This window comes from Silurus aristotelis (genome assembly GCF_946808225.1).
Source record: "Silurus aristotelis genome assembly, chromosome: 12".
In the NCBI taxonomy this organism is placed as follows: Eukaryota; Metazoa; Chordata; class Actinopteri; order Siluriformes; family Siluridae; genus Silurus; species Silurus aristotelis.
Genome location: NC_139585.1, coordinates 23,267,061 through 23,283,448, shown reverse-complemented (window position 1 = coordinate 23,283,448; position 16,388 = coordinate 23,267,061). Strand labels below are relative to the sequence as shown.

The 16,388-nt window shown below is 37.8% G+C and overlaps 2 protein-coding genes across 21 annotated transcripts in view; both read right to left on the bottom strand.

The window, feature by feature from the left end:
* Positions 1 to 15,139, bottom strand: part of sun1a (Sad1 and UNC84 domain containing 1a) — a 30,005-nt gene extending 14,866 nt beyond the window's left edge. For 10 of the 15 annotated variants that reach the window (XM_083556929.1, XM_083556937.1, XM_083556943.1 and 7 more), the window contains exons 1-3: positions 11,166 to 11,510; positions 10,527 to 10,667; positions 3,678 to 3,875 (exon numbers count right to left, since the gene is read on the bottom strand). In XM_083556929.1, coding sequence (XP_083413055.1) covers positions 3,678 to 3,875; positions 10,527 to 10,603 — 275 coding nt within the window. In that variant the 5' untranslated portion in view covers positions 10,604 to 10,667; positions 11,166 to 11,510. Of the gene's footprint in view, positions 1 to 3,677; positions 3,876 to 3,971; positions 3,994 to 4,852; positions 4,994 to 10,526; positions 10,668 to 11,165; positions 11,512 to 14,972 lie in introns of those variants that run through there. The other 5 variants (XM_083556936.1, XM_083556939.1, XM_083556938.1 and 2 more) reach the window with 5 other exon arrangements.
* Positions 15,140 to 15,746: 607 nt separating this feature from the next.
* The window catches only part of myof (myoferlin), a 35,385-nt gene continuing 34,743 nt past the window's right edge, over positions 15,747 to 16,388 (bottom strand). For all 6 annotated transcript variants that reach the window (XM_083556879.1, XM_083556878.1, XM_083556877.1 and 3 more), the window contains one exon: positions 15,747 to 16,281. In XM_083556879.1, the coding sequence (XP_083413005.1) occupies positions 16,243 to 16,281 (39 nt within the window). In that variant the 3' untranslated portion in view covers positions 15,747 to 16,242. The remainder of the gene's footprint in view (positions 16,282 to 16,388) is intronic.

Below are 16,388 nucleotides of genomic sequence, written 5' to 3'. Positions count from 1 at the left end.
AAGAGAAAAAGAGAAAGAAAGAAGAGAGGAAAAAGCAAGCAAGAAAGAAAGGGAATGAGATCAAGAAAGAAAGACAAAAATAGTAATAAAAAAAATATCAGAAAGAAAGAAGAGAAAAAGAGAAAGAAAGAAGAGAAAAAGAAAGAAGAGAGAAAAAAAGCAAGAAAGAAAGAAAGGGAATGAGATCAAGAAAGAAAGAATAATAATTAATAAGAAAAAATAGTAATAAAAAAAAAAAAAAAATCATGGAAAGAAAGAAAGAAAAATTGTATAAAAGTTTTATTTAATTTGTTTTAATGTAAAAAACATTGCCGTTATAAAACATGTAGTGTGTATGAAACTGATTATATACATGTATTAATGATGGCTAAATTGGTTAATAAAAGTTAACGATGTGATGCATCGATTACAAGTTAGCGTTTGTCTAGCGATGCCTTTTTTTCAACATTTTTGCATTGGTAATGGTTATTTTTGCAATCGGATTACTCGAGTTTCTCGAGGAATCGTTACAGCCCTAATCTGTACCCTATTAAATCCCATAGCATCACATTTTTTCCACTGCATCGTATTGCACTGTATCGGATTGTATCAGGGGTGAATCTTATTGCATCCTATCAGTGGCTATGCTTCAGGATGTGATCGGCATCGGCCTCAGTTATGAAGCTGCACATCCCTTATATACGGTATCTCACAAAAGTGAGTGCACCCCTCACATTTCAGCAACCATTTTAGTAGATCTTCAAGAGACAGTACTTAAGAAATAATGCATGAGTGCTGCTGGTACTGTTAATCTGTGGTTCACTGAGGGACACATGGATTCCAACATGCACTGTGACATTCTGAAGCAGAACATGATGCCCTCCTTTCAGTAACTGGGCCAAAGAGCAGTCTTCCAACATAATGACCCCAAAACACACTGCCACACTTGACAACTGCCTTGCTGGCAATGTAGATGGAGTGGCCAAGTACGTCTCCAGATCTAAACCCTATTGAGCACCTGTGGGGCTCCTCAAGCGGAAGGTGGAGAAGCGCTGTGTGTTTAACATCCAGCGGCTCTGTGATGTCATTATGGAGGAGTGGAAGAGGATCCCAACAACAACCTGTGCAGCCCTGGTGAATTCCATGCCCAGGAGGATTACGGCAGTACAAGACAACAAATGGTGCTCACACAAAATATTGACAGCAAAATACAGATACAGTTTTGACCTGTTCACTGAGGGTGTTGCCATCTATTAAGACAATAATGGCTGTATTTAGGACAGTAAATCTGTACTGCTGTGAGATACAGTACGTACGTACATACATACATACACACACACATACACACACCCCACTCTTGCCAGCTTGCTAAGGAACTCTGACCAATCCAGTTGCTCAATCATCATTTTTAATCTGTATCTAATACAGAAGCCAAAATGACCCTAAAGGACCGAATACATCCTGAAGGATGCTGTTGCAACATTGCACATTAGCAAACAAAGAATTTCTCAATCCCAGGAGAGTTAGATTTGACCCCTTTGCTCCAGCTGCTGTAAAATTTAGAAATAACATTTAAATAAAAAATAAAAAAAAATGTACTCCCATGACTCTATGACCCACAAAGGGAGAAAAGACTGGGAATACTGGCCAGGCAAAGGCATACAAATAGAAAACTGATGCACATGGTTCTTTTTTTACTCTTAGTAATTTTCTTGGAGATGCGGTAACCAGCATGCTAAGTGTATATTTAGATCGTGAAATTATCTTTAATAAATTGGCAGTGACATTGATCGTTCATGGGTGCCAGGACAGAGAAGAGATACATGAAATGCATATGTCTTCCAAGTCTCAAGAGATATGGTGGGTCCCGTCGAGTAGTGCTAGACCCTTAGAGGGAGCATGGTGCAGCGTGTGGAATGAGAAGTGTCTTAAAGTAGGCGGACGCTGGTCCATTTTTGGCTCTGCGTTTTTTAAATCTGATGTGGGCAGCTACAGGAAGCCAGTGAAGAGGACACAGCAAATGGTGCTGCTCCATGAGTAAACAGTGAAAAGTGAAATAATTGCATAACATTTGGTTTTTCCTGTACATTCTGAACCGAATTAAGCTCTACGAACAAAAGTTTGTGGACACCTGACCAAAAAAAGCAGTTCACGCTTTAACATCCCGGTTCTCATTTGCTTTTAGAACAACTCTTCTGTTTCTACTAAATGTTTCAAATCCTCCCAAAAGGTGTTGAGCTCAGAACTCGAAAGCAGGTTGTGTAAATCATCGTGTTGGAAACGAGTGCCTTCAACTTGGTGGTACCAGTTCGGGTAAGACCCACATATTAATGGAGAAGGCAGGGCCCTGAATACTTTTGTAGTATAGCATATCTGCACTATCTGACTCGCACTTTAAAAAATTCACACTCTCACAAATACTTCTAACCATTTCTAAGTGGTAATGCAAGATCTTTGCACAGCCTTTATTACTTTCAATCTAGCACACAGTTGAAAGCTGTTTAATGGCTAGGTTTTGACTCCTCCTGTCCTTTTGATAGTTATAAGGGGAATTGTACATGCACTGTAAACTCAACAAAAATTGTGAATGAGGTCATAAATGGTTTAATTTCTACTTTAAACAAATAATACAATAGGGGCTTCTTGCGAACCATCAGATTTTTCACGACTTACTCTCAGTCGGGTTCTAAATGAAAAGTCCTGAGTATCAAGGTTTCACTGTGTGTGTGTGTGTGTGTGTGTATATATATATATATATATATATATATATATATATATATATATATATATATATATATATATATATATATATATATATATATATACATATATAAAAATTTGAAGAAAAGATTTGTCATTTACAAAAAAATCCACCAAAATAAATAATTTTGGCATCCAAAGCCAAAACACTCATAGTACAACCTAGTTGAAAACAGTAACAGTGAAGAAATATTAGGTCAGAATTTTGAGACGATACGTGAAAAATGTCAGATAAGGTCGAAATCTACAAAATGATATACAGTAATAAAAAAAATCAACCAAAAATATAAGTTTTGTATACATCAGGACTGACTATATTAATAATAATAATTAAAAAAACATTAAATGTAACTCAACTCGTGATATTGATTTTAGATTAGAATAGGGTGCAAACACTACATTTGGGTCTGTCAAGCGGCCATTATATACAAACGTCTTAGCAGAATAAACAAAAAATGTACAAAAACTGACTTTTCAAGTCATATGTGGTTCTTCCCCGAACTGTTACCACAAAGTTGGTGGCACAAGATTTTATAGGAGGTCTGGATTTGGTAGAAGGAACATTTTTCCATTTATTTGAATTAGGAGACCCAAAGCTGTTCCAGCATGTCAATGCCCCTGTGCAAGCCAGCTCCATGAAGATATGGTTTACATGCGTTGAAGTGAAAGATCCTGGTTGGCCTGCTATAGAGCTCTGATCTCGATCCAACCTTCTGGATGAGTTGGAATGCTGACTGCAGCCCATTAGCACAAATCCCCACAAACCTATTGAAACATCTTCATGGAATCTTCATTATAACGTTAAATCTGGACTAAATGTGGAAAAAGTTTGAAACGCGCACACTAATGGTCAGGTGTCCACATACTTTTGTAAGCTAGTCTTAAGACACTGCTAATGTAAATAGAGATCCTCCTCATTAGTAGTAAAGCCTTCTTACTTGCTCTCCCGGTGAACCCGGCTTTCGGTACTGTAAGAACTGCTGCGGTTGACGGAGGAGTCTAGCAGGCTGTCGTCTCCATAGTGGGTGGAGTTGGCCTGCAGGCGCAGACTGCGTCGCGACATCCTGGGCGACTCGAACACAGGAGCGAGTTTGTGCGCCTTCTCGTACTCCAGAGCAGATGAAGAGTAGCTGGAGCTGAGTGACACAGAAGGGTCTATTATTATTATTATTATTGTTACTACTACTACAATCTGACTTTCCAATTCATGAGAATCCTTTTAAAGACATTACCAGCAGCATTTTAATTTATGTGTAGGCAAAGCTGCAATACTAATAGAGAAAATGAAAAAGAGAACGCGCAGTGTATTTCGGCGCTCGTGTCAACTAAACAGGTTGTCGCTGCCTTGTTCTTCCTTTCCACTGAACAATGAAACGGCAGCATTCTGCTCGAGCCTCAGCTCCAATTCAAACCATACCATGTGCACATGGAGGATATGGAAATGAGGAGCAGGTGACTAAAAATAACTTAATCTCTCCAAAATAAAGGTTACGCAGAGAGTTCACGGCTGTGTTCCAGCACAGGATCGGACAAAACGACAGACAATAAAAAGCACAGGAAGAACAAATGACGAGGGAATACGATCGGCGCTAAACACAGATGGAGGCACCGCCTGCACGAACAACTGAACAAAAACAAATCAGTTCTCAGGCACATGTAAAAGCGCTAGGGAAGAGGAGGAAAAAAAAAAAAAAGGGTGATGGGATGTTCCCAATTTTCTGTGCCTGACCAGTGGACTAAATGTTTCCAAAGCGGAGAGGGAAAGAAAAAACCCATAAACCACCAACTGCCATTTCACTGGAAACAATTCCAGCGTTCATGCTCCTGAACTTTGGAGCTGTTCTGATTGCAACAGGCCTGCTCCATTTGCCTAGCCAGCTGAAACACAGGCAGCTGGCATGCACCAATCTAAACTGCAACTCGACTTAGCGCTGCAGGACGACCTTAAAAACAGCCTCGAAAGGTCTTTTGTTGTGCAATATAAAAAGCTAACGGCTAACTGAGAACTAATCTCAAATGCACTCGGTTCACACGTCCTCAGGAAGAGAAGTGGGGGGGAGAAAAAGAAAAAAAAGAGAGAAAGTTACAAGTAAAAGTAGGGCAATATACACACAGCACAGTCCAGCCCCAGCTCTCCAGATCCCACCTGTCGTCAGCGCTCATGCCATGGACAAATCCCAAAAGACACACATTGCCACCTACACGGATTCACGTACGCACAAAACGTACAGCCGGTCATCAGACCAGGGCAATCTCTGTGGGTGGGACATTAAGGCTTTACTCCACTTCCTGCTGGAAGCACTGAAGCCACTCGCTGACTCACGCAATCCCCTCCCTCCATCCGGAGCTCTGCGTTTCTGCATTTCTTTATTGCTCAGTGCCACCTTGCCCTTTTCTTTCTAAAAATACAAACCAGCACACTGCACTAGATTGAACAACACGAACCTCGATTTTCTGAACTGAATACTAAACCTCTCACATATACACAAACAAAACAATAGAAATTAAAAAAAATAAAAAAAAAAGCTTATCGGTTTCCATCTATTGGCATTTCAGTTTAGTGGACAGCATGCAAAAGTTGGGTTTAAAAAACAAACAAAAAAAAAAACAAAATAAAAAAAAAAAAAAGAGAAAGAACCGAGTCGACTTTGTATTGATGAAGTAATTTTCAGATTTAAATATGAATTTCTATGAACGTCAAACTTCCCAAACCAAACCGGTACTGATTTTACATAAATAATATCAATTTGAGCATGTGCTTCCAATTTTACCCCAAACAGCTTCTCTATCACCATCAGGTACAAAAAAAAAAAAAAGTGAGAAAACTGCCCTCTTCCACATACAAAACTACACAGACGCATACGATTATACGAAAATATTAACGTAATCCCTCCCACACAGAGAGCACAACCAACTCAAACAAACGATTCTCTGATTCTGTGTCACAGAAGGAGTTTGTATAACGTTAATGTTGCTCGGCTTTTCCCTCTTTCGGTCAGCCCCTCCGGCATTAACTGCGAGTTTCATAAACAGAATGCAAATTTTATTGCAAAAAAAAAAAAAAAAAAAGGGGCGGGGTGTATGTGTGTCCATAAGATTTCTCTGGAAGCATCGACAACATGCAGGGAAACATATCCTGCACATAACGTTATACGAGAGGCCTCAGCATTTAATCACAGCTTAGGCATCTCAGGATATTCTTTTACGATCCTTTTCCTGATTTTATAACGTTAAGCTCATGTTGCATTCGTCTAAGCTTCGTAAAAACAAATTCCTCAATGTGTGTCTTTTATAAGCAATAATATTTGTACTTGTGCTAAACATCAAAACTCAATGGGGAGAAAAAAATATTATATGGACAATAGTAACAGGAAATGTGGGTTTTTTTCATTCCCAAACTGTTACCACAAATTTGAAGGCATTATTGTATATTATCGCATAGGAAACAAACATTCCAGCATGACGATGCCCCTGTGCACAAAGCCAGCTACGTGTGCTTCACACGGGTTGGAGTGGAAGATCTTTAGTGGCCTGCTTTACAAAGCTCTGAACGCAAACCTATTGAAACCTTTGGGATGAATGTAACGCTGACTGCACCTCAGGCCTTCTCACCTCACCTACATCAGTACCTGACTTTACTAACACCCTTTTAGAAGAATAAGCACAAATCTCAAAAATCTAGTGAGACTGGCAGTTATTATAATAGCGATGTCGAATGAGATGTTCAAAAAGCACACAATCTTATGGTCAGGTGTCCACAAACTTTTGTATATATAGCATAGCTGAGATTGTAACTGAGGCACCTTCCAGACTGAGTTTTTTTTCCCCCTCAGTCAGAGGTCAATAATGTTGAATTACACAGTTTCGTGTAAACTTAGCATTATAGCTTAACACGTAAGCAGTGTAAGCAGTCCCCCCCCCCCCCCCCCTTTTAAAAAGCTTAACGCCGTCTTTACGTGTTGACTTATCAATCCAGCACAGGGCATGGAAACGTCCTGCTAATCAACTAAAAATATTCCACACACTGACACGCTCCCTGCTGGGTGTTTAGAGCCGGGTGAAACTACAGCTGAAACTCAGTTGTTTAAATAAATAAATAAATAAAAAATAAAAAATAAAAAAGTGATGGTTGTAATGACTAGACCAAAGGGTTTCATTTCAAAATCGTTGACATCCTTTTTTGAATCACAAACTAGCCTAATTTAAAAAATACAAATAAAAAAAAGGGCTGGAAAGTCAGAATTTCCTGGTGTTGGGAACAAAAAAGTTGTTTTTTTTTTTTTCTCATCTGTCCTCCAGCCAAAACACAGATAGAAAAAAAAAAAAAAAAGGAAACTGTTTACTTGTGAATTGAATAAACACAAGCTATATGACTGATCCAATGCAGCACGCAGGCTTGGTTGCAATCTAGGTCAAGGTTCTAAAAATGGAGGTTGGAGTCATCGAGTTAAAATGGCCACTTCAAGTAATCAGATTTAATGATTGGGGGGGGGGGGGGAATAAAAAATCCAGAGAATCAGGGTATGGCCTTTAGTATACATTTGAATTTCTAGAGAATGGGTTGTAATTAAAAGTTTTAATTCAAGCAAGAAAAAAAAAAAAAAATTAAACAGCAGCACACACACACACACACACACACACACTAATCCCCCGTAATTCCTCATAAACAAAAAACGCAATTCGTTTTATTGTTTAAACCAAAAAACATCCACACACACACTTGAAAGAATATAGCGAGATGAATTGTGTGTAAATTGTTAGAAATACAGAATCACATTTATACAGTTCTGTAGTAGGGTATGCGTAGTTTCTCTGCTTGATTATTGGTTGAAGTGTCGTATGACGTCAAAAAAAACAGGCCGAGTTCAAGATACGATTGACCGCGTTCTTTAATTTCGTTGGCGAAATCTGGCAATGCATGTTTAACTCCCGTATGTGTTTTTTGGTCTATCGTGGTATCCGCGAGAGACCAGGAAAAATCAGCTAAACAAATTAGTTGCAAATGCAATTCCACGTTAAACCGGTGGGATTACTGTATATATATAAAAATAAAATCGAGTTGAAAAAATACAATTAGGGGAAGAAAAAAAAAATAAATAAATTTTTTAATTGTATAATCTCAATCAGTGTACATTTTTGGATCTTGCTTCACATTATAAAGTCACCGCACTGAGAGATGTTTGAAAGGGTCGCATGCTGAAAGCTGGGCGCGACCAAACGTGCTAGAAGCTGATAGCGGTGCAGCAGGTCGTCCAACCCTATCCAATAAACTAATCAGCAAAAAAACCCGCACGTCAGCACTAACAAGCTGTACTCGAGAAAAGCAGCCAGGTCCTTATATGACAAAGCAAAACAGAAAGGCGCTAAAAATGCGGTATGATAAAGATTTCAACCGTACTATCGTTTTATTAATAGATACTGATGTTGAAGAGCTTCAGATGGCTAAAGAGAACATGAGACGCTTCCTAATAAGAGTTTTTTTTTTGTTATAAACAGCTGATAAGAAGCCTGCGGGCTTTTCCCCGAGTAGCTGAAAAGAAATTAACACAATTGAGGCGTGTAACATGCATAACTCACACACACAAAAATCATTCCTCAGACCTGAAGAACAAGACAGACAGAGCCTCTGTCAATCATTTCCCAGCCCCATTTCTCACACCTACTCTTGTGAACCAGTATTAGTGGCATTCTGAATGATCCAGAAAAGACCAAAAATGTATTTCAGTTGGTCATCTGCTCACACACACGTGCTACAGAGGTTCACTAAGCAACCGTGCCTCACACACGTGAACTATTTTGATAACTTCCTGAAAAAATTAACACACCCTGAGAGAGAGAAGTGTTTCAGAGCGTACATTGCTCATTTCTTCGCCTCTCCACAGCCGACATAAATCATGCTGGAGGGGGGGGGGGGGGGGGGGGTTTGGACCAAAACAAAAATGTACCTCTACACACACCACCAATCTGTTTTAGAGTTTAGTGCTTAGGAGACATTTACTATGGCCGCACCTAAAATTGTTTTTTTTTTTTTAAAGAATACCGAGAATACCATACAGGTACACCGCCATGCCTGATCATGCACCTTCGGACGAAACAAAAATGTGAAGCAACATGGGAGATCTTGGGGAATGCACGCCCTGCAATTACACCGGTCACATCTGTACAACATGCAGGCCTGAGAGGAGGGGTGATTTTTTACTCATCACAGTGTTGAACATGTGATGTGATATATATATATATTTTATTTATATTACACACACACAGACTGGTTGAATATACTTGACTCAAATGAGACATGCTGTAACGTTGGCTGGGATTCAACCGCATGAAATCCAAATACGGAACTGAGCTTGCATGTGAAAGCCTGTGGTTATCAGATAATCTGAGATGTCAGAATAAAATATCAGAATAAAAATGAGGTGAGAAAACACCCCACATGGCAAACTACAAAAAATTGTAATACAAATGACCGATCAAAAACATCAGGAGACTAATAAGAGTTTTTCAGCAAATTTTACAAAGTCAATTTTAAGACTTTAAGACCATTAAGAATTCAATTTGAAACCTGATATCGCAACATCAATAACACGTTGTTAGCAACTCGCCTTAAAGGAGCCCTAAATTGATTTCTTACAAGCTACGTACTTTATTTTTCAGCGATGGGCAAATGCAAGTTTTAGCGATACGCTGAAAAAATAGTCCGTTTTATGTCCATGGTACAAAGGAATTCGCTGCTGATTGGCTGTTGGTTGTATAACAGCGAATTATATTTGGACTGGCGAAAGAAAGAACCACAACACCACACCAAAAAAAAAAAAAAAAGTCGGGTCACGTGGACATGGCAAAATTAAAACCTGTTTAAAATGATTTGACTTTTTAAGACCTGAAAATGTTTTTATTTTTATTTTAGGCTTTTTAAAACCCCATGGGACCCTAAATAGTAATAAATTGAACAGGTCTTTAGCTAATTTAGTTCAAAACAACTGGTATAGCCACATTACTAACTGCACGCGGTAGTTTTGGAGCGCGTTTCTGATCAGAAATAAAATTCTTAAAACTTTTTGTTCAACCTCCACATCATGTAGTCACTTGTGCACATCATAAAAACAATTTCTCATTGCCTTGAACAAATCACGAATGGTTCAGTACATTCATGTAGTGGATTGTGTACGATTGCTGTTTACTACATCATCAATTGTTGAGGTCATGATGATAAAAAATATATATATAACACCGGTTCTGATCTGAATAGTCTGAACCCCCAAAATATCGAACATCAAAAATCAAGAATGATTTGAGAAAATGCTCCAAAGCAACTGTAATAAAGTGGATTAATCTTATGTATAAAATACTAAATTCTAGTTCAACTTATTAACACTGAATCGTGAATAAAAAAATTAAAAGGTCATTGAATCTTGCCAAAAATATTAGTTCATAATGTGCAATGCTTTGAATGAAGACAGGCTGTATCTGTGCTATCAGAACAGTGTTTTGGCAAATACATGAACCTGAACATAAAATTAAATTCCTTTAATAATATAGCGATCCCAAACTAAACACAGAGCTTCTTGTGGATTTACAGCACTGCAATATCGGTATAGATGTTCACAGGCTACGATGAAATGCCCCGAACCGTCCTGGAATAAACAATATCTCAAGTATTTCCATATACATGGGGTTAACAAAGTTCATGTCGTCGTCAGTTTCGCAGTATTTTGGGTAAATAAAAAAAAAACAAACATGAACAGGAATGAATAAACACAGCAGGCTTGAAGTCCATGCCTCACCTGAGCGAGTAGGTATAGCCAGTGTTGTCTGCATCCTGCTGCTGAGCAGCGCATGTGTGTGCTTTTGAATACACCATGGTCTCCTTTCAGCTGCGAGAGCCAAGGTGATGGAGTTGACTCTGAGCACAGAGCGTGGTGTTTCTGCAGAGAGAAAGAGAAAGTGCCAGTCACACATTACAGCAGTGTTCCAGTAAACACCATCACATCATAACAGGCAACATCTACACTACACACTTGGCACTCTGGATTGGATTGAATATCTGGCTGAAGGAGAAATGTGGATAATGTGAAGCCATGGAATGAGGCCAAGACACTCCCAGCAGCTCAGCTCAGCTCAGATCTGTCCTACAACCCCAAAGCTGTCCTCAAGAGCCGGCTTGGAAGATCAGCTTCAACATTCAGCCAGAATTTAGATCATTTAACTTGAAAAGTATTAGAAATACATCCGCCGCAAAGCTCATGTCTTCCAGACACAAGGTCGAGCAGACGAACCTGAATTTGTGGAATCCTCATTATCAAAGCAAACAACACAACGCCACACTATGAAGTCTTTCCAGATCAATAAAGATCTAAGCAGAACAAGGAGCTACATGAAGCAAATGGGATCATGTGCAGCAGTGTGTGGGTTTTACAACATACCTTTGTAGAACAGCGTGACTCACTGCGGTGCCAATTATGTAATGTTCAAAAAAGAAAAAAAAGAAAAAAAAAAAAAGAAATGATGTATTAGCGGAGGGGAAGGTAAAATAATCCAAGACGCGTCCTTGTGTCGGTTCACACACCTCGAAGCCACCTGCTCTATTCTGCGACTCACACACACACTCTCACACACACATACGACGGTTAGGTGTGTCGTAGTGGGCGTGAATAAAGCCAACAAACCCTGTAGCTGAAACCCTGTGCAGGGGGAATTCAGCTCGGTTCGCGCCTCAATCCTAACACAACACCAATATGGCCTCTGTGGTGGAGTGGAGAAAGGAGGAGGAGAAGAAGGGAGGAGAGTAGGAAAGCAGGAGGAGGAGGAGCGAGCTCTTAAATAGACACACACACACACACACACACACACACACACCAGAATAACCCGCAGATCACATTTCACAGCGCAGTGTGTAATATTACTGAGCCAAACGCACACACTATATAGTAGTGTATATTTAATACACATTTTTGGACAATCCATGCACTCCATAGCTTCTCCTAGGCCAAAAGTATGTGGACACCCAACCATTCCTGGGGGAACCTGAAGCTCCTGGGCAAATCCCTTCACCTCTACACAAACTGCAACACCGAATGTACTGCCCTTGTAATGTACTGAATGAACTTGAGTCCCTACAGCCATGCTCCAAAGCCTTCTCAGAAGAGTGGAGGTTATTAAAACAGCTTTTATGTACAAAACAAAAACAAACAAACAAAAAAAAAAATACATAAAAAAATGGTTAGGTTTCCCCCAAACTTTTGGTCATATGGTGCATGTCCAGGTTACCTGATCTCTTTCAGAAACACTGGTTAAAAAAATAAAAAATATAAAATATAAATTTAAATCCCCTAAAAATACATTCAACTTGAACATGCTATGGATAATAACATACCAAGTCAGAATTCCAACTTTCCAAATTCTATGATGTAAACCTGAAATTACAACATGGCAGCCAACAATATACTTTACAATATATTTATTAAAAAAAAAAAAAAGAAAAGAAAAAAAATGGCTATGATGGTTGGCACTGACGTCCTCTCTCCTCGGACAGTATGGTATCGTAGACAGTAGGTATCAGAGGTGTCTGCCAGGTGCTTTCCTTACTGTGTGTTACACGTCCCTGTGATGCAGCAAGAGCAGCAGTTTGAAAAGATGCATTTGGCTGGTTTTTTGACGTCTAGGAGCGAACAGTGCAATGTGTGACACGTTTTTATTTACGTTCCTCGGATGGTAGCTGTTGGGTAGTGGGGAGAGCTGGCTGGTGGGTGGGAATTGGCAATTCGGGGAGAATATTCTGAGAATAGTTAAAAACACGAGTCATATATCAATATTCAACAACTCGATATTTGAGATTTTCAGAAAGACCACTGGTTTCCTTCAGCACAACAGACACTGAAAAGGAATGGTCTTAGACTACACCCCATCAAGGGCTCACAAATATGCTGATAATAAAAATAGAAAATCAGGTTTAAAGAAAGACCGGCCATCTCTATACATGTCATGTTTGCTCATCTTATTAGTTTGTCAATCATCTCCATAGTAAAACTTGCATAAAATCTACACCATCACTAAAGAAAAATAATTGCTGCCAGGAAAAGGTCATGCATTATAATATATCTCTTACTTGTTTTCTAATGATCTTGGCATAAACATGGTTTCCTTGTGATCGGTACTTAATTCTTCTGTGTATCCGGCGTAAGAGCTGGATAATCATTATGGATAATAACCATAATGGTTTGTGTCCACACGCCTGCTTATAAAAAAAACCTTTATGGTTATTATCCATGATACTGCCTCTAGAACATGCTCTTATGATGAATACACAGAAAATTAAAGTTAAGTGATTAAAGGGGAATTAATTAAAATGAAAGTGATCATGAGGAAATTAAGTTGCGATAACAAGAAGAACGACAAAGAAAGATAATACATGGCCTGTTAGGATTCCCGTACTCTGCTCGCACGCACACACACACACACACACACACACACACACACACACACACACACACACACACACACACATGCTAATGTGTTCATGCTGTTTCCTTCAAATAGCAAATATATAAAACAACCAAAAAAAAAACCCCACGCAAAACTAAAAAACTGAATAAATGATTGTTGGTTTCTGTAGTTTGCAATTTGTATGTTCACATTTGATTGCTTCTCTAAATGCATTGTGGGGGAAAGAGATGATGGTAAAAAGGTGCACCACTTTTAATCACGGCTGTAGTGCAGTGAAGCACACTGAAGAAAAACCAGGCAAGAGGAACAAGCGAAGTTACACACACACACACTCACAGGCTGCACAAATTTACAGTCTGGGCTGAAATGAACTGAGCCCCAGACTCACTTCTTCATGTCTAATTATCCTCCTGCTGGTGCTGTTGGCTTGACTCCACAAACGTCTGAAATGTTCTACCTCTAGGCATTTGTTCGGATTAGAACAAGACTGAGCTTGTTAATAGAGGAATCAAAAGACATGTGAAGCAGAAGTCAATCATTTACCTAGAACAACACAGCATTTAATGTTTTAGATCTCTCCAAAAGTATGTGGACACCTATCCAGCACACCCATATAATATCTCAGTCTAAATCAACTCCACTCTTCTGGGAAAGCATTCCACTAGATTTTGGAAATGAAACAAAAGCATACTGAGCACTGGAGACTCCTCATAAACATCTCTATACAAAAAGCTTTAAAATCCACCTGGATTTAGCTACTAGATTGTATTTAGAGACCCAGAAAATCAACACATGAATTTTTAGGTAAAATGTTCAACAAATTCCTGATTGTTTTTGTTTGTTTTTACATTATCAGTGCCACCGTTTTGAATAATATCATGAATCCTTGCTTTTCGGTTTGTCTTTTTTTTTTATCCCCTTTCTACATTTTGTCCTTTTTATTGCTGGTTGATATAAACAAGTTGAACAGTATCCATACTCTGTGAAAAAATATTTGCCCCATCCTGATTTCTTTTTTTTTCGTATATTTGTCACACTTCAACGATTCAGATCATGGTGAAAATTGTACTATTATACAAGGAGTAACACGATTAAATACAAAATGATGTTTTCAAATGACGATTTCATTTATTAAGGGGGAAAAAAAAAAAAAAGTCTGGCACTATGGGGGAAAAAGTAATTGCCCCTGGTCGTAACCCCGTGGCAGCACCAACCGCCGACAGGGACACTTTTCACATCACTGTGGAAGATTTTTATGGCCTTCTTTTCTTTACGCAAGGATTAATTCAGCCATGTTGGAGGCGTTTCGAGCATTTGTGAGTCATGAGTTTCTCAGTTTGCTGGAGTCCCGAAACCTTAGAAATGGCCTTATAACCCTTTCCAGACTGATTCATATCAATTACTTTATTTCTCAGCAGTATCTTTATAATTCCTTTCAAATAACTGAAATCATCATTTAGTATTTAGGTTATCTTTGCATAATATTACACTTTTGCTTGCTTTTAAGTGATAAATATGCAAAATAAATGAATAAAAAAAGGAGATAGGAAGGTCAGAAGTAGGTCAGTTTGACTCACAGCAGTGATACAAAGTGCTTTTAACATAATATTTGTATATTTTACTATTAAAATCATGGTACTATCTCTAAACCAGGATGCTAGTTTTTATTTCACTTCTCCATTCATTTTAAACGGTTGCTAGTTTGTTGTTTTTTGTTTTGCTAGTCAGTTTTTCTCCTGAAACACACACACACACACACACACACACACACACACACACACACACACACACACACACTTACCTTCACTGGTTTTCCCTAAAAACGGCACTAAAATTTTTAACTTACTTAAAAAACTTTTAGAAATAAATAATTAGATTATACTGGGACACTATTCCAGGAGTTTATGTAGCAATTGACACAAAACTGCTGAGCTGTTGCTCCTCCACTTTATCTCCCCGCCTCCCGCCTTTCAATCGTGACGTCATCAGGTGCGTCAATCTGGTACGTAAACCGAATTGAACGTCATTAGAAATAAATGTAATGATTAAATAATTAAATATATGTAATAATAAATTTTTTTAAAATAGTTTTATTAAATAATTGATTCATTACATGTATTAATGTCTAAATATATTACACGTATTTATTTTCACCCTCTTTTAAAAAATCTATTGTATTTATGCAAATGATACTGTGTCTAGTCCCCGCCCATATGCGTTCATTTGCATATTTAATACAACCAAAAATGTTATGTTGTACTATTGCCTGACTTTAAATCTTTATTTTGTCTTTATAAACATATACACTTTTCAATATTAGTTTTAATATATGACTCATTCTGGTCCCCATAAAAACTCCTTAAAAATGATGAGTTTTAAAAATAAACAAATAAATAAATAAAACAAATACATAATTGTAATAACTCATTGTGTTTCCATGTTTTTGCAGTTGGATAGTTAGATTTTTTATACAAAGAAATATTACAATAAATGTAATGATATTGAAATGAAATTGGTATTATAGATAACGTGTTGTTCGTGCATGGACACAATAAGGGTTATTTTTTTTTTCTGATGAGAACATTGATTTTTATTACCACAAAAAAAAGTACAAATGTTAAAAGCATGTTAAAAAAATGACTGTTCATGAAAAAAAAAAAAAAACTATGGTGTCTTGGCATATCAAATTTCATAGTCAACTAAGAACTAACTAACTAGGAACACACCTTTAGTTCCAAAATTTTTCTTTATTATTTATTTTACACTATAGTGACTGTTTTTAAATGTTTGTAATCAATAGAATAAGGCATGTGATATGCTGAATAAATGGTACCAAATATGACATTTTTTTAAAAATTCCTATTAAAAAAGCTCATTGCATTGAACAGGATAGTGTAACATGCATGTCTATTCCACTGGGGAAATTAGATGAAAAATATAAAATCCTATAAATTAACCTGCAGTAAATAAAAACTTTGTATTTTAGCATAGCTTCTTCAAAAAGACACAAAAAAAATGTGTTCTGTTGCTCCTGCCTCTCCAAGGCAGATGTCCTTCTCATTTAATTGGTTGCACAATTTTCATTGAGATGTAGTTCTGCAAGAGCAAAAAACAAATAGTTAGTTAATGACATACGAAGGGAAAAACTACTATATAAAATTACTATAATATTCTGTAGCACTGTATGATTCGGGAAACACTAC